This window comes from Molossus molossus, unplaced genomic scaffold (genome assembly GCF_014108415.1).
Source record: "Molossus molossus isolate mMolMol1 unplaced genomic scaffold, mMolMol1.p scaffold_m16_p_1, whole genome shotgun sequence".
NCBI lineage: Eukaryota > Metazoa > Chordata > Mammalia > Chiroptera > Molossidae > Molossus > Molossus molossus.
The window spans coordinates 242,272,211-242,296,980 of NW_023425344.1; the positions used below are offsets into that span (position 1 = coordinate 242,272,211).

The window sequence follows — 24,770 nt, forward strand, 5'->3', positions numbered from 1 at the left end:
CCCTATGGGAAGCAGTAGAACTTTGCTGGGAAGGGGATGCTTGAATGGAGTTTGAGGGACGGGCAGGAGCTAGTGAGATGAAGAAGAATGTTTCAGCTGGAAAACGGCATGGTGAAGGCATGGAAAGAGTACCGATTTGGGAGGTGGAGTCCTGGAGCCTGATGGAGCAAGGGGTTTCATGTGGGTAGTGAATTTCATGAGCCATGAGAATAGAGGGGTGTATCTTGCAGGGCCTCCTGTGCTGCTGCTGTTAAGAGATTTGGATTTTGTTCTGCAGGCTGAATTCAACATATGTGTGTCTTAGATACGCTGTAGTGTAGAAAAGCATTGGACAGCTAGCAGCCACTCTAGGGAGCTCATTGCACTAATTCCCAGGAGAATTGTGAGGGTTTTAAAGAGTCGCAGTGGGAAGGGAGAGGAGAGAAGAGTTGTGAATTGGTAGGGACGTGGAATACACCATACCCAGTATTGTTCAGTAAAAATATATCGAAGAGAACTCTGTTCCTTAAATTTCCAACTTATGACTGTTAAGGAAAAGCTCAGCTTTTTTTTTTTTTTTAAACTGCAGAAGTTGCTTTGTAGATGGTAATTGAATACCAGTTTATGATGGGAAAATTGTCACATGTATCAAAGGTGTTGAAATCAGAATGATTAAACATATAAGACTCTTATAACCCAGTAAATGCACATTAGACCCATAATTAGATAACTTTATATCCATCAGATTAGAAATAATAGTTTGAAGAGGGGCAAGGTGGCAGATGCTGCAGAGGGTGTTTTGTGGCCAGCAGGACCCTCCACTGCCCCAGTTTCGTTCAGCTGCATTCTCATAGCTGCTGGAAGACAGCTGGCAGACCCGGGAGACAGCCTGGGTGTGGCTTCAGAAGAGAAGGATTTTTTTTCTTTTTTCAAAATTGATTTATAGTCCTGGACGGTTTGGTTCAGCGGTTAGAGCGTCGGCCTGCAGACCAGAGAGGCCCGGGTATGATTCCCACAAAGGGCACGTACCTCAGTTGCAGTTTGTCCCCGCCCGGGTTGGTGTGGTGTGGGTGGTGACCACTCGATGTGTCTCTCTCACATCGATGTTTCTCTCTCTCTTCCTCCTTCTCTCTCTCTCACTCTTTCTGAAGATAAATGCAAAAAAGAATATCCTCAGGTGAGGATTTAAAAAAAGGATTTACAGATAGAGATAGGGAGAAGGAAAGTGAGAAACATCCATGTGAGAGAAATTTTGACTGGTTGCCTTCTGTACACACCCTGACTAGGGATTGAACCCCCAAACTGGACATGTGCCCTGACTGGGAATTGAACTGGTAACCTTTGGGTACATGGTACAGTGCTCAACCAACTGAGCCACACTGGCCAGGGCAAGAGAAGGATTTCTTGAAGATTGTGGAAGGAAGGAAATTGCGGAGTGTTAATCCCTCCGAAGCCCCCAAGGAACTCATCATCCCTTAGATCCAGAATGGACCTGGAAGGCTGCTACCAACCCAGGCCACAGGTACTGAGGCCGTGGTGGATGGGGTGCTGTTGCAGGCTGTGAAGATCATTGAGGACTCCAAGAAGTCTCTGGAGGAGAAAGAGAATGAGGGTGTTGACCCCATGCTCGCTATCCCCATGATCCAGAACAGATGCATACCCAATGGGGAAGGGACAGACTTAACCTGGGGCTGAGACAGTACCCAAGGATGCCAATTACAAGTCAGTCTCCGTGGAGGCCTCTAGGCTGGCCATCTTGGTGGGGGGGGGGGGGGGGGAGCTGGAAACCTGGCCAGGGCATTGGCCTCACTTTAATCAAGTGGTGAAGCCCCATGTCAACTCATTGAGGCCTAAAGGGCGCCAACCTGACTGAGATCCGGGCCGTGGCCCCTACTGGTCCTCTCTGCCTGCTGAGGCCAGATGAGCAAGAGAAGGATAAGGAAGGCAAGCTTCAAGGACTGGTACCTGGAGGAGCTGTGGCGATTCTTCCCGGCCCTTACTGAGGCCTCTATGGGAAGGTGGAAGGCCTCGATCCTGACAGTGTTTGGGCCATGGTTTGTTTGGCCACGGGGAGCTGCATGGTGACTGTTAATACTGCTTATGGCCTGTCTCCCAGCAGGAATTTAACAAGAACTCCTTGGATCTCAGCCAGGTGAGCAAAACTTCTCCAGGTCAATAGAACTGAACAGTTTTGTCGTGCCCCACTTGGTGGGAAGAATAAGAGGAGACCAACAAGATGAGCCTACAGGAGTGAAATAGCAGCCTTCAGGAGTCAGCAGTGGTTGTACAAGGACCTGCATGTGCAGTTTGTGGACAGACTGCACAGGGGTGGCCAGCATTACAATACCAAGATGACAATCGAAGATGTCCTCAGGCCAGATACTTGTGTATGTTGGACTGATGAAGGCCAGGTCCTGGACGGCATCAGGGAAGACATGCTGGAGACCCTTGTCCCCAAAGTCCAGGGCAATGTGGTGATGGTGGTACTGGGCTTACAGGCTGGAAGGGTGGGCCATCTGCTGGGCCGGGACAGTGCAGAGCCAGGCTGTCGTTCACCTGCAGAGAGAGAATTGGCCGGTGGAGCTTCACCATGATGCTATCTGCGAGTACGTGGGCCCCTGCCACTCAGATGAAGTCTGACCAATGGGCCCACTCCGTTCCCCAGGCAGTTACCAGTTCTGCAGTGTGAAAAGCCCAGCTTTGTGAAGGTGGGGAGGTCATTGTTCCGTCCTGCTCTTGCCATGCAGCCCTGGGACAGGGATGGCGCAAGATGGGTAGACCAGAAGAGATCTAGAAACAAACTGAGTGTTTACCAGCAGTTAGTATAAACTAAAAACAGTTAAAAAAGAAAAAGGTAAAGATACTATCAAGAGATGATAATGCCTGGCTGGTGTGTCTTAGTGGTTGAGCGTCGGCCCATGCACAAAGAGGTTGCCGGTTCGACTCCCAGTCAGGGCATATGCCCAGGTTGTGGGCCCAATCCCTGGGGGGGGCGGTATGCAGAAGGTGGCCAGTAGATGTTCTTTCTCATCGATGTTTATATCAATCTCCCTCTCCCTTCCTCTCTAAAATTAATAAAGAAAAAAATATTAAAAAAAAAAAGATGATAGGTATTTGAGAAAAGGATTCACTACTACTAGTGGAAGGTAGTGTAACTTAGAACACTATTGCTACTAGCAAAATGGGTATATCTTAAGACTTAGTGGTTCTTCTTCTAGAAAGTAGCCTAGAGAAACAGACATTTATATACAAGGAGAGGAGTATTAGGATGTTTATCGCAACATCATTTGTAATGGTTAAAAAGATTGAAACAGCCTAATGCCTATTAGTAGGGGATTTTTTATAAAGTGGATATATATGTTTTTTAGAAGTATAATAAATTGATTGGAAAGAAATGCTAACTTACTATAGAGGTTACCTTGTGGTTTGGGGAGAATGGGACAGGACGGGGGAAAATTCCATCTGTAATGTTTTGTTTGTTTTATGGGAAGAGATGTTGTGGCATGAGAGAACCTAGAAACCACCAGAGCCGAATCAAAGCCAAATAGAGAGCATAGCCGGCCGGCCACTGATCCCGAGTTCTCCAGGGGAGAGTTTTTCCAGAGATCAGCCCCGACTTTCAGTTACATTTCTATTTTACAGGGGGCTTGTTTCACACTTCTGCATCTGGCATTTCCTGATGGCCCTGGGGGAGAGCAAGCAAGTAGGAAGCAGAGGCAGCGGGAGGGAGCGGCGTCAGCACACATCTATGGTCAGGGTTGTCCTGCTGTTCACTCTGTGTTCTAAGTTCTAAAACACAAGAAGTTCATGTAGAGGACAGCCAGGCCAGCTGGCATTTCCTCAATTTGTCCCTGAAAGGTCCACAGTTGGCCTTTTGTATTCGTCAGTCGGGGCGAGGTGGGACAAGCAGGCCAGCGCAGACAGACTTGACAGATTTACAAAATAGTAACCGGGGATGGCTTGCGTGATAGGTAACAGGTGTTTTATGTTATATTTTGTACATTTCTGTAGTTCTGTATCTACCCTTCACTTTCTTGGAACAAAATTTAACTTTATTAACATGTAGCTATAAAAGTCATTTGGGGAAAAGACTATAAACTACATTGATACCAGGTTTCAAAAATAGTAATTTGGGTAAAAGAAATTCAAGTGTTAAATAAGAAGAGAAAATAAAAATATAGAAACACCATTAACCATTGGCCAATCTTACTTGGCTAGATTTCTAAATTCTTCTAACCATTAGTAGATTTAAAAATGAATTTTTGCCCTGGTCAAGTGGCTCAGTTGGTTGGAGCATTGTCCCATACAACAAAAGGTTTTGGGTTCGATTCTTGTTCAGGGCACATGCCTAGGTTTCAGGTTCAGGTCGGGGTTTGCAGGGGTGGGGAGGGGCAATGGATCAATGTTTCTCTCTCTTTTCTTTCTCTCTAAAATCAATGAAAACATCCTCAGATGAGGATTTTTTTAAAAAATGAATTTTTGACTGTGTCTATTTGCTTATACCGTTTATGTTAAAAGGCAATTTTTTTTAAAGGTAAAGTCATCACTCTATACAGATATAAAAGTGAGCAAGTGTTAAAGGTTGTATTTAACTCATTAATGAGGAAACTTAGTGAGGTGTTACAACCAGTTCAAAGGACATTCCAAAGTACAGACACTTCTGTTGGTCTGAAATAGTGAAATGAATGTGCAAATGGAGGCAAAACTGGCTGATTTCTACAGTGAGGGAAGTCGCTCGATCCTCCACGTGATAGAATTAATTCCAATGTCTTTGGGCAAGAATTATTTGCATTGTTGTTATTCACAGTTTACAGAGTTGTAAAAAAATCCCCATAGAAATTTTAGATATTAGATACCCTAGAAGGACATGCTCTAATCTAGAATCTAATTTGCCACTGAATCAGAAATTTTCCCTATAGGAAAAAAATTATTAACTTGAACAAAATACATTTTTCATTTGAGATAAGATCTAGTTGGATTTTAGCCCACTCTTTAAACAGGAAAACAAAGGATTTGAGAACGGAATAGTCTCGTTATTTAGTTCTGCCATCTCATTTCATAGATGGATAATTAAGCCCCAGAGAGGCTCTCAGATCTCCCCTGAGTTAGTAGTTATGAGTCCCGTGTGAAAAAGAGATTGCACTGGACACGTTAAAAACAGCAAGACGGGTTTGTACTGTATTTGACTGGCATAGAATGGAGCTTAACTCTGACTACAGCAAGGACCTCTGGGACTCAGGGGCGCAGGGTGAGAGGGTCAGTGGCTGGAAAGTTACTAAGAAGAACTTGATTAGATATCAAAGGTGGGAGAGTTGCACAGGATTTTTGCTAAAACTGGGCCAAGGCTTAGTTGGGAAGGGGGCCCAGAGGAGCTTGCCTCAAGTTTGGTCAAGGAGGAGGTCCTTGTCACATGTTCTTGTTTCTCCTGCGGGTTGTCAGCCAGGCTCCACTTTATTGATTTAATTGTAAACTTCTGAAGAGCAGAGAGAAGGATCAAACATCCTCAGGTTTGGAAGGCTCTTTCAGATGTCGTTGTCTAGCTTGGCTTTGATGGTTCGCTGTTTCAAACCCAGAGCCTGTAGCAAATCAGATCTGGCAGGGAGCGGTCACAGCCGATGGTGGTTAAGATGTGGGTTTAGGTGTCAGACCTGGGTTTGAACTTAACTCTGCTATCTAGATGGTCATGTGACCATGGCCTTATTACTTATTATTGTTGGTGATAATTTACCTCAAATGGGCACTCTGCCCCAAACCTCCCAAATGGATCGAACCCCACCCGATGGTACTGAATGCTTCTTGAAGTCAAGCAGAATTCTTCAGTTGAATCACTGCCCTAGTGTAGCCTGGTGGTCTGAGAGGTTCACAGGACCAAGTGGGAACAGCAGCGGATTCGTCACTGGATGCTGTGAAATTCTTTTGTAAAGTCTTGTGCATTGACCGTGACTTTGTGTGAATCAGGTTCTCTTGAATTGCCTACGAGTGCCTTAGAATAGTAGGGTGGTGCAGAGCACTGTGGGTGTCCTCTTGCTGGAGGAAATGCTGAGGCCCACGCTGTGCTCGGGCCCCAGGTGTGGGGTGTAGTGTCCCGATCTGTGGTTACAGGGCCTCCCAGACGTTCACATGAATAATTCTTTTATGACAACCTAAGTGATGTGGAAAAAGCTGTCTTTGCAGTCAGATCTATATCATTTACCAGCAGTAAATGACAAACTTAACTTACCAGTAAGTTTCTCTACCTCTGAGCCTCAGTTTTGTCAAATGTCTGAAGGGCGCAGTGGGACAGGCCCACCGCTGCTGTGAGGCGTGTGTGAGGTGCCTTGCACGTTGCACGCTCCATGCTCGTAGCAGACATCCACAGATAGCCCGCTCTCCCAGGGGAGACTTCTCTTCCCTGGTTCGAGTGTCAACTGTCTGTGTCATTTTCTCCCTGAAAATGTTTAGCAGACTAAACACTTACTCCCTAACAGTACACCTTGGAGCGTTTTCCACTCTTGGCACATTGAGATCAGCCTTAATCTTTTGTTTTTTTATCCTCACCCGAGGATATTTTTCCATTTTTTGTACAGATAGAGTGGGAGGGAGAGAGAGGAGGGGAGAGAGAGAGAGAAACATCGACGTGAAGGGTCACATCGAGTGGCTGCTACCCGCACAACCAACCAGGGCCGGGGACAAACTGCAACCGAAGTACGTGCCCTTAGCGGGAACCGAACCCGGGTCTCTCCGGACTGCAGGCCGACGCTCTAACCGCTGAGCCACACTGGCCAGGGCAGCCTTAATCTTTTTAAAGGCTTCACAGTACCCCCTTATAAGGATGTACCATAATGATTTAACTAGACAGTCCCTGTAGATGACCATTTTTGTTGTTTCCAGTGTTTTGCAGTAGGGGTGTGCTCCTTCAGCTCCTTCAAATCTTCCCGTTGAAAAATGACACCTCCCTCTCCTACCGGGACACCCTCTCCTGCCTTAGCTTTCTCCTGGGCGGGCGCTCGGCACCACCCCACAACCTGTGCATTTCCGTCCATCTCTTCCCACTAGAACGTCAGCTCGGGGAAGGGTTTTGTTCGTGTGGTTCCCTCTTTGGTGCCTGTGAGCACCTGCTGGGTGCTCAGGCCTTGTTTGTTGAATGGAAAAGGGGGCTTGGGTAGACTGAAGACAGCAGTCACAAAGAGCTAGTTTACCAGGGATCATTGCTTTTTCTTCATGAATTGTTCACTTTGCGAAAACAAAAATAATAGGCATGCCGCCAGACGGCCTTTGTGGAGAATGTTGCTGATGAGGGGGAAATGCTGCCCGAGGCTGGTGCTTTGAGAGGGTTCTTGCTGAGGGTAATGGGATGATTACAGTACTTCCACATCGCATCTTCACCCCAGTCATCTGTATGTTTCCCCAAATAGTATTAGCATATGTGTTTTTAAAGTGGCATTTGCCAATTAGTGTCATACTGTGAGGCTTTTAACTTGCCATCATGCTGAAGGAACCACACTCTGTAAATAAGAAAATGATAGAGGAGAACCATCACTGGATGTTAACTATAAAAATATCACTGTGTATTTATAAGGCACTTTCCTCACTGAGGAGTAACTTGCTAGTATATTAGTAGAAGAATGAAAGACAAACTTGAATTTCTAAAAACAGCCTGGCGGTGCTTTCTCAGTAGCTGTCGTGCTGTTTGCTGATTTCGGCGGTGCAGCTGCCGGTGTTCATTCTGTTGTTCACAGTCAGGCCAGCCATTTGAGTCTGGTATTTTATTTATCCTTTTTATCCCTAAATATGAAGGGAAGAAGTCACACACCAGTGCCTCCCGAGGAATGAGCCTCTTCGGGATTAAGTCACACGAACCAGACTCAGAAGAGACTGGTGTGTGAACTGGGAGCCGGAAGCTGATAAAACCAGCCAGGCTGTACCTGTCACATGGGCAGAGGACTCGTGCTCGCTCCCTGGGGCGGACCGAAGGAACGCTGGTTCTGTTGCAACATAGCCACGTCCATTGGTTTACGTATCGTCTCTGACGGCTTTTGTGATACAGAGGGAGAGTGGAATAGTGGTGAGAAGAGATGACATGACTTGCCAGGCTGGAAATACTGACTGTCTAGCCTTTTATAGAAAATGTTTGCCGACTGGTACCCTGGGGCAGCGTTCCCAGGAGGCTTAATTGCAGCCAGCAACTAAGGGTGAGTTCAGAATCGAAGAGCTGCTGGGTGGTCACCTTAGTAGTCACTATCTCCCAAGGAGGGGGGGGGGCTGGCTACAGGGTAGCTCTGGGGACAGGGGTGCTTTTGCTCCTTGGCCCTCTCTTGCCTGACCTCACCATTGCTTCCTTTTTTGCTTGTATAATTGCACTTTTTATTGTTACCTCTGAGCCCTGGTCAGGTCTGGCGGGCTTGGGAGAGCTTCCGCAGGTGCACATAAACACTTCAACAGGCCAGGGTTCTGCGTGGCGAACGGCCACTGCCCTCATCTAGCTGTCTGTTCTCTCATGTCTGTTACCCACCATACTAAAACACGACAACCAACCAGACCAGAACACGTGGCCATTTAAAGGTAATCTTTAAAACAAATCTGGGACATCTTACTGTAGTTACTATGCATTCATGGACCTGCAGTGGAGCTGAAACACCCCAGATCTGGCACCAGCTCAGGGTACAGATTAGTAATTAGTTCTGGGGAGGAGACACTGAGGGATAGGACAGTGTTGGGATGCGGGCCTTCGGGGCAGGTGTGGACTGGCGCCAGCCAGGGTTGGTAAAGAGGTGTGCTACATCAGTCTTAGGTGTCACCCAGAGCTTGTCAGAAATGCAGAGCCTCAGACCCTGCCCCCGGCCTACCGAATCAGAATCTGCATTCTGATAAGACCCCCAGATGATCTGGGTGAACAGCCCCGTTGAAGCACAGGCCTGTGACACTCTTAGGTTTTTAAACTTTCACCAGACTCAGCTTCCTGTTTCTTCACTTACAGGGGAAAACCCATCGTTCTGAGTTTTAGCCCAGGGTTAGGCACAGTACTAAGGATGGTGTCTTAGGCATAGAGGTGGTTCATGTCTTAGCTGGCTGCATGCTCTGTGAGGACAGAGGCCTTGTCCTGTCCCTACTGTGTTCCCAGTACCCAGCACATTGTCTGGCGGGTGGGTAATCAGGAGACTGGCCAAGCGGGCGAATGAATGAGTGAAGGAGCACTATTTTGCCAAATGACATCGAAGGCAGAGGTCAGCTTCACAGACTCTCTGCTGTGGGTCCCTACAGCTCCAGGACTGTTTTTCCTCTTATCTCAGAATGACAGGCCTGGCTTTTGTCATAGGAAGGTTGGTTTTTATAAGAATAGCACATTCAGGACACAGGACAAGGTCTAATCTGAGTAATGCATGGTGGCCAGGACTCAGACAGTCCTGCCTTTGATGCTTTAAAACATTATTTCAAGTTTTGGCAACAGAGTATAAAGTCAGGCTTGTGCTTCACTTGGCATAATAGTCTTGCGATGAAGACCCACTTGGCAGAAAGGCAGTGGCCCTGGTCTCTGGCCGAACTGACTGGATGGGATCTGGGCAAGTTACTTCAGTCTTACTGTGCAGCCTCCCTTTTTTGTAAAACACGGATTATACGGACATTAATTTGGGCTGCCAGTGTTTGACTGTTCCTTATCCAGTTCGCTTGCTCACCAACGAATTGTCACTCAGTGTTTATATTAAACATATATTGAGTTTTGACAATCTTTATAATATATATTAACTATAGTAATAAAAGACAAATATGAAAATCATCCTTAATTCCACCTACCACCCAGTAATAACTACTGTTACATTTTTATGTCTGCCTTCCACATTTTTCTATGCATACGTTACGTGTGTGTTCTTTTCTGGCAAACAGTTCATAGTACGTGGTAGACATCTTTCTTTTTTTTTTTTTTTTTTTTTTTTTTTATCCTCACCCGAGGACATTTTTCCATTCTTTGTTCAGGTAGAGTGGGAGGGAGAGAGAGGAACAGAGAGAGAGAGAGAAACATCGATGTGAAAGGGACACATCGAGTGGCTGCCACCCGCACAACCGACCAGGGCCGGGGACAAACTGCAACCTAGGTACGCGCCCTTAGCGGGAACCGAACCCGGGTCTCTCAGGACCACAGGCCGACGCTCTAACCGCTGAGCCAAACCGGCCAGGGCGGTAGACATCTTTCTAATGCAGTGAATTTTGCCTGCTGTATACCCAGTTGTGACAACAACTTTAAAGGTTGCTCAGAGAGCTTGCTTGATATTCTTTGGTTTATAGTCATACCTTCAGCTTGTGGTGAAGGTTGGGAGCTGTGGGCAGCCCCTTCTCACCTGGGGAAAGAGGCAGCAGAGCTAAAAACAAAGTTCTGCTCTGCCAGCAGTTTTATCCTCAGCATGTTCTGTCTGCTGACTAAATGGTCTTACATTTGACCCACTTACTGCGATACTGTCCTAAGGGGCCAACAGTGTTCTTCGGTTCCTGTCTTCCCTTTCTGCTTGACTCTGCTTTTTCTCCCCAGCTTTCTGCAGTTGCATGCCAAGGTTCAGAATGATGTGGGAAGTAGCCGTGCTGCTCAGCGTGGCCCTGGGAACCGGTGCTGTTCTCGAGGACGATCCTGAGGATGGAGGCAAGCACTGGGTGGTCATTGTCGCAGGCTCAAATGGCTGGTATAACTACAGGCACCAGGTGAGACAATGCTGCGTCTCTTTCTTTATGGCAGGGGCATTCTGTAACAGTCCTGGACCTCACTAACAGAACAGACATTGAAAAAGCCGTCCACACTCCTTTTAGGCTGGCGGGAGTATGTGTTGGCCAGGCTGCGGAGAAATGTGGAGAAATGGGAACTCGTGTGTTGCTGTGGGGATTATAAAATGGTACAACTATTTTTTTTTTTTTTTTTTTAATCCTCACCCGAGGACATTTTTCCATTTTTTGTTCAGATAGAGTGGGAGGGAGAGAGAGAGAGAGAGAGAAACATCGATGTGAAAGGGACACATCAAGTGATTGCCACCCGCATGACCCAACCAGGGCCGGAGGCAAACTGCAACCGAGGTACATGCCCTTAGTGGGAACCGAACCCGGGAGTCTCTGGACCGCAGGCCGACGCTCTAACCGCTGAGCCAAACCGGCCAGGGCAGTACAACTATTTTGGAAAGCGGTTTGGCAGTTCCTCAAAACGGCCCCTATGGAGTCACCTCAGGCTAGCCCAGGGTTTTCAACCTTGGAGCCATTGCCACGTGGGACCAGGTAATTCTCTGGGGGACTGTCCTGCACATTGTAGGGTGTTTAGCAGCATCCTTGACCTCTACTCACTAGATGCCAGGAGCATCACCCACCCTGCCTTTACCACAGACCCCTTGTTGAGGCCTACTGGTCAGCACGTTTGTTTTATAGATAAGGAAACTGAGACTAAAATAGAGGAAGTGTCTTGCCCGAGGCCACACAGAAATTGAGATACGGACAGGACTGAATGATGTGGTCAAAGCCTCAAGAAGCCTGTGCCCTCCAAGCCTCTGCCCTGCTGCCCTCCCCTCACACCCTCCTCCCCATCTTTCCTGGCATTTCCACCAGATCAGCCTGGCAGAAATGACTGAGAAAGAAGCCACATCTGTAAATACATTGAAAGTGCAACCTCCTGGTGGGAATGTACAAGGGTGTAGCTGCTTTGGGAAACAGTCTGGCAGTTCCTCAAAAGGTTAAACATAGAGTTACCAAATGACTTAGCAATTCCACTTCTAGGTATACACCCAAGAAAGTGAACAGTGTGCTCAGAAAAACTTGTACAGGACTCATCATAGCAGCAGTAATCATAATAGCCAAAAAGTAGAAACGATCCAAATGTCCATCAACTGATGAATGGATAAACAGAATGTCATCTGCCCACACAAGGGGATGTTATTTGGTCATGGAAAAGAATCAAGTACAGATACTTCATCATGGATGAACTTTAAAAACATAATGCTAAACAAAAGAAGCCAGTTGCAAAGGACCACATACTATAGGATTCCATTTATGTGAAATGTCCAGAATAGGGAAATCTGTGTGGACAGAATGTGGGTTAGTAGTTGCCAAGGTCTGGTGGAGGGGACAGTGGGGAACGACTGCTGATGGGTGTGGGGTTTCTTTTTGGGATGGTGAAAATATTCCGGAATTAGATAGTGGTAATGGCTGCATGACTTTGTGAATTTACTAGAAACCACAGGATTGTATATTCTAAAAGGCTGACTTTTATGGTATGTGAATTATATCTCAATTAAGGTATAATTTAAGAAGTCATTTCCTTTTTTAATTGTTAGAAACAGGATGCATAGACCATCAGTGTGTGCTGACAGTCTCCTTTTACACAGAACTCATGTAATCCCTGCAGAGGGTTATATGCAGTAGTTCCGGTTATTTCCTCTTGGCGAGTGGTGGACTGAGGCATAGAAAGGGTCAGCACTTCACCCCGCGTGGGTCAGATGGCAAGTGGTGAGCCTAGATTCAAACCCAGGCCGATAGCTTTGGAGCAGCACTGTCCAGTAGGACAGCTACACATGTCATGGTGAATTTGAAATCCAGTGTGCACTGACATTCACAGTGCGTTTGGTTCAGACCAGCCACATTTATTTATTAAAAATGATTTTTTTCTTTATTGATTTTAGAGAGGGGAAGGGAGAGAGAGAGAGAGAGAGAGATAGAAGCATCAATGAGAGAGAATATCCATCAGTCAACTCCTGCATGCCCCCCACTGGGGATTTGGCCCACAACCTGGCATGTGCCCTGACTGGGAATCAAACTGGCGACCTCTTGGTACGTGGGTCGACGCTGAAACCACTGAGCCACACTGGCCGGGCAGACTGGCCACATTTAAAGTGCTCATCACTGTGTGTGGCCAGTGGCTGCTGTATCGGCTGGTGCAGGCCTGGAGTCTGTGTTCCCGATGGCTGGGCAGTTTCTCCGCACGTGTGTTTCCCTCCCAGGGTGTCGGTTTTCGTATCTGTGAGGTAGGGGGTTGTTTAGATACACTTCTATGAGCTTTACAATTAATGATCATTGAATGACATTTCTTTTTTTTTTTTTATCCTCACCCGAGGATATTTTTCCATTTTTTGTACAGATAGAGTGGGAGGGAGAGAGAGGAAGGGAGAGAGAGAGAGAAACATCGACGTGAAGGGACACATCGAGTGGCTGCCACCCGCACGACCAACCAGGGCCGGGGACAAACTGCAACCGAAGTACGTGCCCTTAGCGGGAACCGAACCCGGGTCTCTCCGGACCGCAGGCCGATGCTCTAACCGCTGAGCCAAACTGGCCAGGGCAAATGACATTTCTTGAATGGTTTCCGTATGTTAGTTGAATAGGAAATTTGGCTTGATTAAAAACTTGCTGTCAGCCTGGCTGCTGTGGCTCAGTGCTTGAACGTCGACCCATGCTCAGGTTGCAGGTTCGATTCCCAGTCAGGGCGCATGCTCAGGTTGTGGGCCAGAACCCTAGTGGGGGCACGCATTAGGCGGCCAATTGATGTTCTCTCTTATTGATGTTTCTGTTTCTCTCTCCCTCTCCTCTCTCTCCAGCATCAAAAAAAAAAAAAAGAAAAACTTGCTGTCATAGCAAAATGACCCCTTTTCCTTTTAATACTGAACAGCAGGCCTGACTCATTTCCAGAGGAGCAGCCCCAGCAAGTGCACAGCAGCTGGGCTCCCAGGCTTCTCCTCCCCTCCAACCACGAGTTAGAAGGATGAGGTTTTCAGTACGGATCACTGACAGTCAACAGGCTGATTCATCAGCCATCGGGTTTTTATACAACCAACTTTAAAAATACTGGTTAAACATTATTAAGTATAGGTATCCAATTAACCTTTGCCCCCTGAAAACCTTTTATTTTTTTTCCTCCTAAGTGTTGCTAGTTTTTCTGGGTAAAAACCTCAATACTGAAACAGAATAAAGGAAAGGAAGGCAAAAGAAGTGGCCACAGACTGAAGTATTAGTCCCTAAATAAGAGAGGATGACAGTGCTGAGGCCGCGTGAAGGAAATGCGTGCTGAATCATCGCTGACCTCTGCCCACATCCCTGATGGCCCGACTCTGTTCCCAGCCAGTTGCCAACATTTGCTTTCTTGACCTGGGAGGCTCAGCATGACAAGCATTTGAAAGAGCTTTTCCCGTAGAACCTACACAGACTTTTATACTTACATCTTTATAAAGGTGTATGTTTTCCTTGCATTAAGAAAGCCTCATCACACATTTTTAAAATTTTTTTATTCCTCACTCAAGGACACTTTTCCATTTATTATCAGATAGAGCGGGAGGGAAGGAGAGAGAGAGAGACAGAGAGAACATCGATGTGATAGAGCCACATTGACTGGTTGCCTCCCCCGCACGATGCAACCAGGGCTGGGTTCGAACCACAATGGAGGTATGAGCCCTTGACTGGAATCAAACCCACAACTCATTGGTCCGAGGACTGATGCTCTAACCGCTGAGCCAAACCGGCCAGGGCCATACATTTCTTTTGTTAAGGTAAGGCCAGTACACCAGGCACAGTGAAATCACTGCTGTGTGCTTTTCTGTGCTTAATGATGGTTATTTAAACCCTGTTTAGTCTTGACTGAATTGGATTTCTCAGTTTTCCCTTTTTGGCTGGGATTCATGGATGACAGAGAGGAGCTTGGTCTGAAGTGATGCTGGAGGATATTCTGTCAAGTGGCAGAGTCGTGTCTCTGAAAAACCGCCTTTCAGTTTCCATGTTTTAAAATGGGCACCAGCCCTGAGTGTGGGGGGCAGAGGCCTGGGGATGGGGATTCCCACAGTGGCAGGTGGAAGCCAGACTCCGTGAGTGGAGGGGAGAGGTAGGTCCTGAGTGCAGGCAGCACATGGTGACAGCTGTGCAGCCTGTCCTCCAGCAGGCTCGTGCAGGGAGAAGGAAGTAGGTCACGGGGGAGCAGGGGCTGGAGCTGGGTTTCTTTCAGGGCAGAGAGACTTGAGCGCGTGAGGGAAGGTCTAAGGCCTGGGGGGGCCGTGGGGGCGGTTGTTGAAGGAGGTTGAAGGTGAAGTTTTTTGTTATCAGGAGGACGTTGAGGATATTGGGAGTTGGGAGGAGAGCCAGGTGTGTCCAGAAGAAAGGGGGTTCAGGAAGGGGTTTGAGGTCACTGCTGGGCAGTGGGGCTCTGAAGGAGAAAGCTGTTTGGTGTGGGGTTGGCCAGAGGACAGCTGAGCCATGAGAATGCAGCCCCCACCCCCGTCTGCTGCTCTGGAGTCTGTGGTGGCAGTGGAGGGACGGGGCCACCACCTGCTCCCAGGGGGCCCTGAGAGCATCTGTGTCCCGAGCCCGAGGAGGCGGCGGGTGGGTGGCTTTCAGCTGAGGCAGAGAGGGAGAGAAGTCTGGAACTATTCCCGTGGGCCGTGGACGGAAAAGATGTGCCGATGGCGCGTCAAGTGGCAGAGTCGTGTTTCTGAAAGACCACCTTTCAGTTTCCATGTTTTAAAATGGGCACCAGCCCTGGCCAGTGTGGCTCAGCGGTTGAGCGTCGGCCTGCGGACCAGAGAGTCCCGGGTTTGGTTCCCGCTAGGAGCACGTACCACAAAATGAATAAATAAATAAAATGGGCACCCTTACTGCTTCTGAAAAACAGCTTCACTGAAGCATAAGGTTAGTCAGACCATTCACTTAGGATAATTGTACAGTTAGGTGATTTTTAGTAAACTTAGTGCTGCCAGCATCATCACAGTCTAGTTTTAGGATACTCCCATCATTCTAGAAAGTTCCCTTGTGCCCGTTTGCAGTCAGTTCCTGTTTCTTCATTACAGATCCATCTGTAACTAGGGGCCTGCTCTCTGTCTCTGTTGTTTTGCCTACTCTGGAAACATCATATAAATGGAATCAGACAATATGTAGTCTTTTGTGTCTGGCTTTTTACTTAGCATAATGTTTGTTTTTTCTTAAATTTATTTATTTATTTTTAAAGATTTTTATTGACTTTTAGAGAGAGAGGAAGGGAAAGGGAGAGAGAGGAAGGAAGAAAGAGAGAGAGGAGGGGAGAGAGTGAGAGAGAGGAAGGGAGAGGGAGAGAGAGAAACATCGATGTGATAGTGAAACATTGACTAGGTGCCCCCGCACACCCAACACTGGGAATCGAGCCTGCAACCTGGGCACGTGTCCCAACTAGGAATCGAACCAGCAGCTTTTGAGTGCACAGGATGACGCCCAACCAACTGAGCCACATTGGCCAGGGCAGCATAATGTGTCTGAGGATAATCCATGTTGTTGCAGAGTAGTTTTATCTTTAAAGAAAAAAAGAACCACTCTTTTAAAGAGGGCACAGTGGGAGGGGATCAGGACAGAGGGCGGAGCAGGACTGAGCTAGAGGAAGCGGTACGGGAGGGCCGTCCAGAGGCAGCGCAGGACCATGGAAGAACGTGGGCTTTGGACGTGCGCAGACCACAGGTGTCATTCCTGCTTCCACCTACCTGCCGGATTAGTTTGAGCATATTACATAATCTCACTGGGAGCCTCTGATTGCCTCTGGAAGATGTCAGGCTGGGGTGGTCTCAGTGAGGCAGCCCTGTAAAGCCTCTGACCCTGGGCCTCGCCTTGCCAGCGCTCAGAGCATGTCAGGAGGTGCTATGCGTACGCCTGTGGGATGAGCAGACCGTGAAACCCCTACTCGGCTCCTTCCTGGCTCGAAGGTGGACCTCTTCACAGTGACAGACCAGAGCATGCCGGTTGTATTTGGCGTTTGTTCCAACCAGGTTGTCCTTATTTGGCTGGCAGCTGGCCTGAGACGGAGGCAGCAGGAGCGCAGGGCGTCAGGGCAGTTGGCCTGCAGCAGGAAATCACGGGATGCTAAGCCCATCAGAGCAACTCCTGCCGGCGCCGGAACATGCTGAGCCGAGGCAGTCTGCTCCGTGGTCCCGAGGGCAGTCTTGCTCAATGCCTCTCGAGTGTTACCTCATGTGGCCCTTCTGTTTGTAAGGGGACAGATTCATATAGCTCAGATTGCTCAAGGGAAGTGAGTCAGGTAGCTTTGACACCATTTCCAAATGATTTGACTTGGTTTAACCCTACTTTTATTTCCTTTGCGTGCCAGTAGATACTTGACTCATACAAAGAATCCCTGTGAGTTAAAGTCAGAGGCAGCCGAGTACCTCCAAGGAGCCAGGAGGGAATCGGGACGTGACTGAGACCGCTGTGTGGGGACAAGGGCACAAGGCACGGGGCAGAAAAACAGCCGCCTGTGGAGGCGGTGGTGAGGCGTCCAAGCAGTGTTGGAGAGAGCTGACACGGGACATGCTGAACTTGCTCTTCCTAAAAGATATAGCTTTATCGAAACGTATTTCACATGTCACATGTAATTCATCCATTTCAAGTGTACCACTCAATGATTTTTTTAGTAAATTTACCAAGTTGTGCAAACATCACTATAAATTACATTTAGAACAATTCCATCTCCCAGTAAGCTCCTTCATGCCCACTTGCAGTCCCAACCCCCAGCCCTGGCAACCACTAACATACTTTCTGTCTCTACACGTTTGCCATTTCTGAACATTTCATGTAAATGGAGCTACACAACATGTGGTCTTTTGTATCTGGCTTCTGTTAGCATATATATATATATATTTTTTTGGTATGTGCCCCTAGCGGGAACCAAACCCAGGACTCCCTGGTCCGCAGGCCGACGCTCCAGCCGCTGAGCCAAACTGGCCAGGGCTTTTTTTTTCTGTTAGCATATGTTTTTGAGGTTTATCTGTGTCACAGCACGTGTCAGTACTTCATGTTTATTGCCAGAGAGAATGAAATCATGTGGCTAGATTAATTTTGTCAGTCCATTTACCAGTTGGGTTGTTTTCATTTTTCGCCTGTTATGAGAACAATGCTGCCAAGAACATTTGTGTGGATAAATGTTTTTGTTTCTTTTGGGCAGATATGTTAGAGTAGATTTATGGGGTCATATGGCAAATATACATTTAACTTTTTAAGAAACTGTTAAACTGTTTTCCAAAGTGGCTGCATCATTTTACATTCTGTCAACAGTGAATGGAAGTTCCAGTGTCCCAACATACTCTCCAACACTTGTTATTGTCTGGCTGGCTGTGAACTGCTATTTCACTGTGGTTATTGTTCTTTTAACTTTTTTTTCCTTTATTGATTTGAGAGAGAGTGGAAGGGAGAAGGAGAGAGAGAGAGAGAAACATCAATGAGAGAGCATTGATTGGTCGCCTCCTGCATGCCCCCTACTGGGGATTTGGCCCACAACCTGGGCATGTGCCCTGACCAGGAATCAAACTGGTGACCTCTTGGTGCATGGGTTGACGCTCAACCACTGAGACACACCAGCCAGGCTTGTTTTGTAGTTGATATTAGAGAGGGAGGAAAGGAAAGAGAGGGAGGGAGGGAGGGAAACAGAGAGAGAGACAGAGATAGAGACATTGATTAGTTGCCTCCTGCATGGAGCCCTGACCAGGGATTGAACCCACAACCTAGGCATATGCTTGAATGAGAATTGAACTCTTGACCTTCTGGTACACAGATGACACTCCAATCAAGTGTGCCACACTAGCCAGGGCTCATTGTGGTTTTAATTTGCATTTCCCTAATAACTAATGATATTGAGATATTTTTATATGCTTATTAGCCATTTGTGTATCTTTTTTTAAAATTGAATTTATTGGGGTTACATTGGTTAATACAATTATTTTGAATATTTCATGCCAGTCTCTTCTGTCCTGAAGTGTTTCTGTTGAGTAATCAGCTGACAGCCTTATGGAAATCCCCTTTAGGTAACTGTCTTTCTCTTGCTGCTCTTAAGATTCTCTCTTTATTTTTAACCTTTGCCATTTTAATTATGATGTACCTTGATATGGGCTTCTTTGGGTTCATCTTGTTTGAGACTGTGCTTCCTGGACTTGTGTGTCGTTTTCCTTCACCAGATTAGGGAAGTTTTCAGGCATTATTTCTTCAAACAGTTTTTTGATCCCTTGCTCTCTCTCTTTGGCACTTCTATGATGTGGATGTTGCTATGCTTGATATTATCCCAGAGGTACCTTAGACTTTCCTCAATTTTTGAAATGTTTCCTTTTTTGCTGCTTAGGTGTTTTCTATTACCTTGTCCTCTAAATCGCTGATTTGATTCTCTATTTCACCTAACCTGCTGTTGATTCCTTCTGGTGTATTCTTCCTTTCAGATATTGTGTTCTTTATTTCTGACTTTTTAAATGATTTCTATGTCCTTTTTCATGTTTACTCTCTCTTTCTTGAAGTTCTCACTGAAATCATTCATTATTCCCCTAAGGTCCTTGAGCATCATTTATAACCATTTAAACTCTGCATCTGGTATCTTGGTTGCTTCCATTTGCATTTAACTCTTTTTCTGGGGATTTCTCCTGTTCTTTCATTTGAGATGTGTTTCTTTGGGTCCCTATTCTGTCTGCCTTTTTGTGTTTTTCTCTGTGTATTAGGTTGATCTTCTACAACTCCCAAACTTGTTATGGTGGTTTTATGTTTTAGGTGTCCTGTGGGGCTTCATGGCGCAATCTTCCAGATCACCTGAGCTAGGTGCTCCAGGTGATGTGCGCCCTCCTGCTGTAGTTGAGTTTGAATGCTGTTGGCTTATTCATGCGTGAGGTTAACCTTTAGGCTGGCTGCCTATAAGGATAGACCTTGATCACAGTGTGGGAGTCGCTGTATGGGGGCTGCCGCCTGAGGTGGAGTTGTTTCTGGCAGGGTCTGGAGCCTGCTAGGATCTCCCTTTGGGTGTGCCCCTTATGTGGTTAGTTGGGCCAAGCTCTGGTGTGGTCTGAAGCCCACCACTGGTTGTGTTGATTTTGAGTCCACTTGGGCGGAGTTTTGGTGTAGGTTGCTGTCAGACACTGCCTGTAACTAGCCTTGGGCCACCTGTCTGGAGCTACCACATAATTCGTTGCTTGTGGCTGCCTCTACTGGGCCTGGGTGTGTGTGGGTTGTATATCTTCTTAAGTGATCTTTACTTTAAATCTTTTATCTATTTTTGCCTGTGTTGATTATCTTATTGCAGTACAAGAGTTCTCTGCATATTCTGGAAACAAGTCCTGTTAGATAATGTGTTTTGCAAATATTTTCTCATACTGTGTTGCTTATCTTTTCATTTTCTTAATGGTGTCTTTTAAAGTGCTAAAGTTTTTACTTTTGGAGACGTCCAATTTATCTTTTTTTTTTCTTTTATAGACCATGTTTTTGGTGTCATATCTATAATACCTTTGCAGTTACAACTTGAAGTTCCAAAGATTTTCTGTTATCTTACAAAAGTTTTGTTTTAGCCCTTACATTTAGATCTGTGGTCCAGTCTGTGATAACTTTTGTGTATGGTGTGAAACGAAGCCTAAGCTCATCTTTTTGCACGTGGATATCCAGACTGTCAGCACCATTTACTGAAAAACTGTTCTTTCCCCGAGTCGTTTTGAAATCAGGAAGTGAAAGTCCTTCAAGTTTGTTCTTCTTTTTCAAAATTTGTTTGCTTTTCTAGGTCTTTTGTAATTTTATATAAATTTTAGGATTATTCTGTCAATTTCTACAAAAGCCTGCTGATCTTTTTGTTGTTATTAATCCTCACCTGAGGATATTTTTTCATTGATTTTTTTTTTTTAATCCTCACCTGAGGATATTTTTGCATTTATCTTCAGATAGAGCGGAAGGGAGGGAGGGAGGAAGAGAGAGAAACATCGATGTGAGAGAGACACATCAACTGGTTGCCACCCACATGACCCCAATCGGGGCCGGGGACAAACTGCAGCCAAGGTACATGCCCTTAGTGGGAACCAAACCTGGGACTCTAGTCTGTGGGCTGACGCTCTAACCACTAAACCAAACTGGCCAGGGCTGATTTTTTTTTTTTTTAGGATAAAGTGGAAAGGATTTTTTTTTTCCTGATGATGGCAGCGTAGGTAAACACGGTATCGCCTCCTCCCACAACCACATCAACATTACAACTAAATTACAAAACAACCATCATTAAAAAACACCTGAAATCTAGCTGAATGGAAGTTCTACAACCACAAAATTAAAGAAGCCCCATCAAGACTGCAATCAGGACTCAATTACAACAGAAAAGTGTAATGTCCACACAAGGGGTGCACCTCAAAGGCCCAGCTGGGAGACCTGGGAGGCTGTGCCACTGGACCCTACAGCACACCTACTATGATAGGCCACCCTCGGAATCCCAGGAGACATAGCAACTCAACCTAGTACATAGAAACAAACATGGAGGCAGCCAAAATGAGGAGACAAAGAAACATGTCTCAAATGAAAGAAAAGAACAAAACTTCAGGAAAAGAACTAAATGAAATGGAGATAAGCAATCTAACAGATGCAGAGTTCAAAACACTGTTTATAAGGATACTCAATGAACTTAGTGAGAACTTCAGGGAACTCAGTGAGGGCCTCAAGAGCATAAAAGAGGACCAGTCAGAAATGAACGATGCACTAGTGAAATAAAGAAAAATTTACAGAGATTCAGTAGTAGAATAGGTGAATCCAAGAAACAAACCATCGATTTGGAATATAAGGAAGCAAAAAACACCCAATCAGAACAGCAAAAAGAAAAATAATTTTAAAAAATGAGGGTAGTGTAAGGAGCCTGTGGGACAACTTCAAGTGTACCAACGTTTGCATCATAGGGATGCCAGAAGGAGAAGAGAGAGAGCAAGAAATTGAAAACCTATTTGAAATAGTAATGGCAGAAAACTTCCCTAATTTGGTGAAGGAAACAGACATACAAGTCCAGGAAGCACAGAGAGTCCCAAACAAGATGAACCCCAAGAGGCCCACACGAAGACACATCATCATCAAAATACAAAAGGTTCAAGACAAAGAAAGAATCTTAAAAGCAGCAAGAGAAAAGCAGCTACAAGGGAGCTCCCATAAGACTGTCATCTGATTTCTCAAAGGAAACTTTGCAGGCCAGAAGGGAGTGGCAAGAAATATTCAGAGAAATGAAAAGCAAGAACCTACAACCAAGATTACTCTATCCTGCAAAGCTGTCATTTAGAATCGATGGCCATATAAAGAGTTTCTCAGACAAGAAAAAGCTAAAGGAGTTCATAACCACCAAACCAGTATTATATGAAATGTTGAAGGGTCTTCTTGAAGAAAAAGAAGATAAAAAACATGAACAAACAAAATGGCAATAAATACGTGTCTGTCAACAATGGAATCTACAAACAAAATGAACAAGCAGAACAGAAACATTCTCATAGATACAGAGAACATTTTGTTGGTTGCCAGATGAAGGGGGGATGGGGGAATAGGTGAAAAAGGTAAAGGGATTAAGAAGTACAAATTGGTTGTTAGATTGACAAACCTCAAAGGGAAGGGGGGTGGGAGGTGGGAAGAAATAAACCAAAGAACTTATATGTATATATGCATAACCAATGGACACAGACAACAGTGTGGGAAAAGACGGGGGGGGTGGGGAGCAGAATGGAGGGGGTCAATAGGGGAAAAAGGAGGAATATTTGTAATACATTCAACAATAAAAATAAGTTTAAAAAAATAGAGTGGAAGGGAGAGGGGGAGGGAGTGGGAGAGAGAGAAACATGGAGAAACAATGACGCGAGAGAGAGACATTAATTGGTTGCCTCCCTCACAACCTCTTCCTGGGGCCAATGGAAAGGAACCTGCAACCCAGGTATGTGCCCTTGGCTGGGAATCAAACCCGAGACCCTTGAGCTTGTAAACTGTTGCTCTAACCGCTGAGCCAAACCAGCCAGGGCCCTGCAGATCTTTTAAAAAATTTCAATAGTATTAAGCCTTCTGATCCATGAATATGAGATGTATCTCTGTTTATCTAGATCATCTTTAATTTCCCTCAGCAATATTTTATAATTTTGTTTTATTTACTAACATACTTTCTGACAGAAGTAATAAATAATAGGATGATTTGTCATTGAAGTGAGTTGATGGGTGTGTCTGCTTACTTCTACTGTCATAGGGATGGGCTAAATTGATTTTCTTTCAAAGGCCCTTGTTACCTGTAGATGCGGAGGTGGTGGTTCGTGTTCGTGTGTGTGTGTGTGTGTGTGTTCCACAAATATGTTAACTGCCTGGTGAATAAGAGCTTAGATAATGGGAGGGAGATTTTAAAAAATTGAGTGCAAAAATATAAATGTATATATTTTAAAATAAGTTAAAAGACCTGACCAGTAGGGAACAATTCACAGCATGCCATCCATGAGAAAGAACATGTTGCTCATTAGAACTCCCAAACTGGCCTCCTTCAGGATAGAATCTAATGCTTCCCGAAATCCTTTCTCCCAGGCAGATGTGTGCCACGCCTACCAGATCGTGCACCGCAATGGGGTTCCCGACGAGCAGATCATCGTGATGATGTACGACGACATTGCCAACTCTGAAGAGTAAGTACCGAGTGCTTTCATTGGTGGACTCCTTAGATCAGAGTCCTAACATTAGGATGTAAACAGATTTGCAGATGAAATGTCACAGGGCTGCTTCACATAGAGCCTTGAGCATAACTCGGGGCACCCTGGCAGTGGCAGGGACACGGGCAGTGGGTGCTGCAGGGGTTTGGGGCTGGTGCTTTGGAAGTGTTGAAAGCCTAATAAGCTCCTCAGCCTGGAGAACTCCTCATTGGGTTCTGCAGTGCTGTTCCTAACCTCTGAGCAGGTGGGCAGCACAGAGGGGACCCCCCCTCTGCAACCTGTATGTAGAAGACTCGTTAATAGGTTGGATCCCACCATCCTTTATATACCTGTTTACTTTTATTATTTGTTGAATTTAATTTGGCAAATAGTTCTCTCATGCCTGCTTATCTGATTTTTGGAGGAGATCAGGAACAGCAAGATGGGCAAACTTAACCAGTGGGAGCCTCCCCAGCTCCTCCTCACCCTGCTGTGGCCCCTGTGAAGGCTGCTGACCTTTCCTGAGCTCACAAGACAGCTCGTACTCCATTCTGAGCTCTAACGCCTACGCTCTCATATTCAAGTCTTATCTGCCGTCCTGTCTTTTCTTTTTTTTCTTTATTGATTTTTTTTTTTTAGATAGTAAGGGAGAGGGAGAGAGAGATAGAAACATCTATGAGTGAGAACATTGACTGGCTGCCTCCTGCACGCCCCCCACTGGGGATCGGGCCCACAACCTGGGCATGTGCCCTGACCAGGAATCGAACCAGTGACCTCTTGGTGCATGGGTCGATGCTCAACCACTAAGCCGCACCTGCTGGGCTTCGACAAGTAGTTTTGCTCTGAGAGATCTTTTTGTGAGATCTAGCCCCCGAGATGTTGTGCGGTTTCCAGCAGAGGCCAGGCACACCTGGGGTTTGGTCCCTGTCCTGAGTGTTTGAACTGCTCCTGCCAAGATCTTGACTTGTGGTATGACAGACCTCCAAGCTGCTAAAATCACTAATCCTTGGTGACCGCGTGGGTGATGAGCATTGTCTCAGACAAACATGGTCAATTACTATTTGTATGCTTAACAAGGACATAGTTTTGAAGAGGGAGATTTCAGAGACATGTCAGAGTTTGGGCTTCAGTTGTGTCCTTTGATTTCAGCAACCCCACTCCAGGAGTTGTGATCAACAGGCCCAACGGCTCGGATGTGTACAGTGGAGTCCTGAAGGACTACACCGGGGAGGTGAGCGGCCCGCAGCGTCCGTGCCGGCGGCATTTAATCCCGTTTTTGTGATGATTTGTCCCTCTTTTATGCATTTCTAACACCAGAACCCTAACTAGACTGATTTCTGATTAGTGTCTCATGTTTATATTAGGATTTGTGCTTGAGAAGTAATTTTTGAGAGTTTTGATAGAAAGCAGGGGGAAAAAAATAAAGTAGGAATAAGTTTGTAG

The 24,770-nt window shown here is 46.0% G+C and overlaps 1 protein-coding gene and 1 pseudogene across 4 annotated transcripts in view; both read left to right on the plus strand.

Annotated features, from left to right (window-relative positions):
• Nucleotides 1-24,770, plus strand: part of LGMN (legumain) — a 40,540-nt gene that overhangs the window by 963 nt on the left and 14,807 nt on the right. For 2 of the 4 annotated variants that reach the window (XM_036277211.1, XM_036277203.1), the window contains exons 2-4: nucleotides 10,481-10,647; nucleotides 23,227-23,324; nucleotides 24,477-24,558. In XM_036277211.1, the coding sequence (XP_036133104.1) occupies nucleotides 10,495-10,647; nucleotides 23,227-23,324; nucleotides 24,477-24,558 (333 nt within the window). In that variant the 5' untranslated portion in view covers nucleotides 10,481-10,494. Of the gene's footprint in view, nucleotides 1-7,949; nucleotides 8,151-8,496; nucleotides 8,521-10,480; nucleotides 10,648-23,226; nucleotides 23,325-24,476; nucleotides 24,559-24,770 lie in introns of those variants that run through there. The other 2 variants (XM_036277228.1, XM_036277220.1) reach the window with 2 other exon arrangements.
• LOC118623618 lies at nucleotides 78-2,636 on the plus strand (annotated as a pseudogene).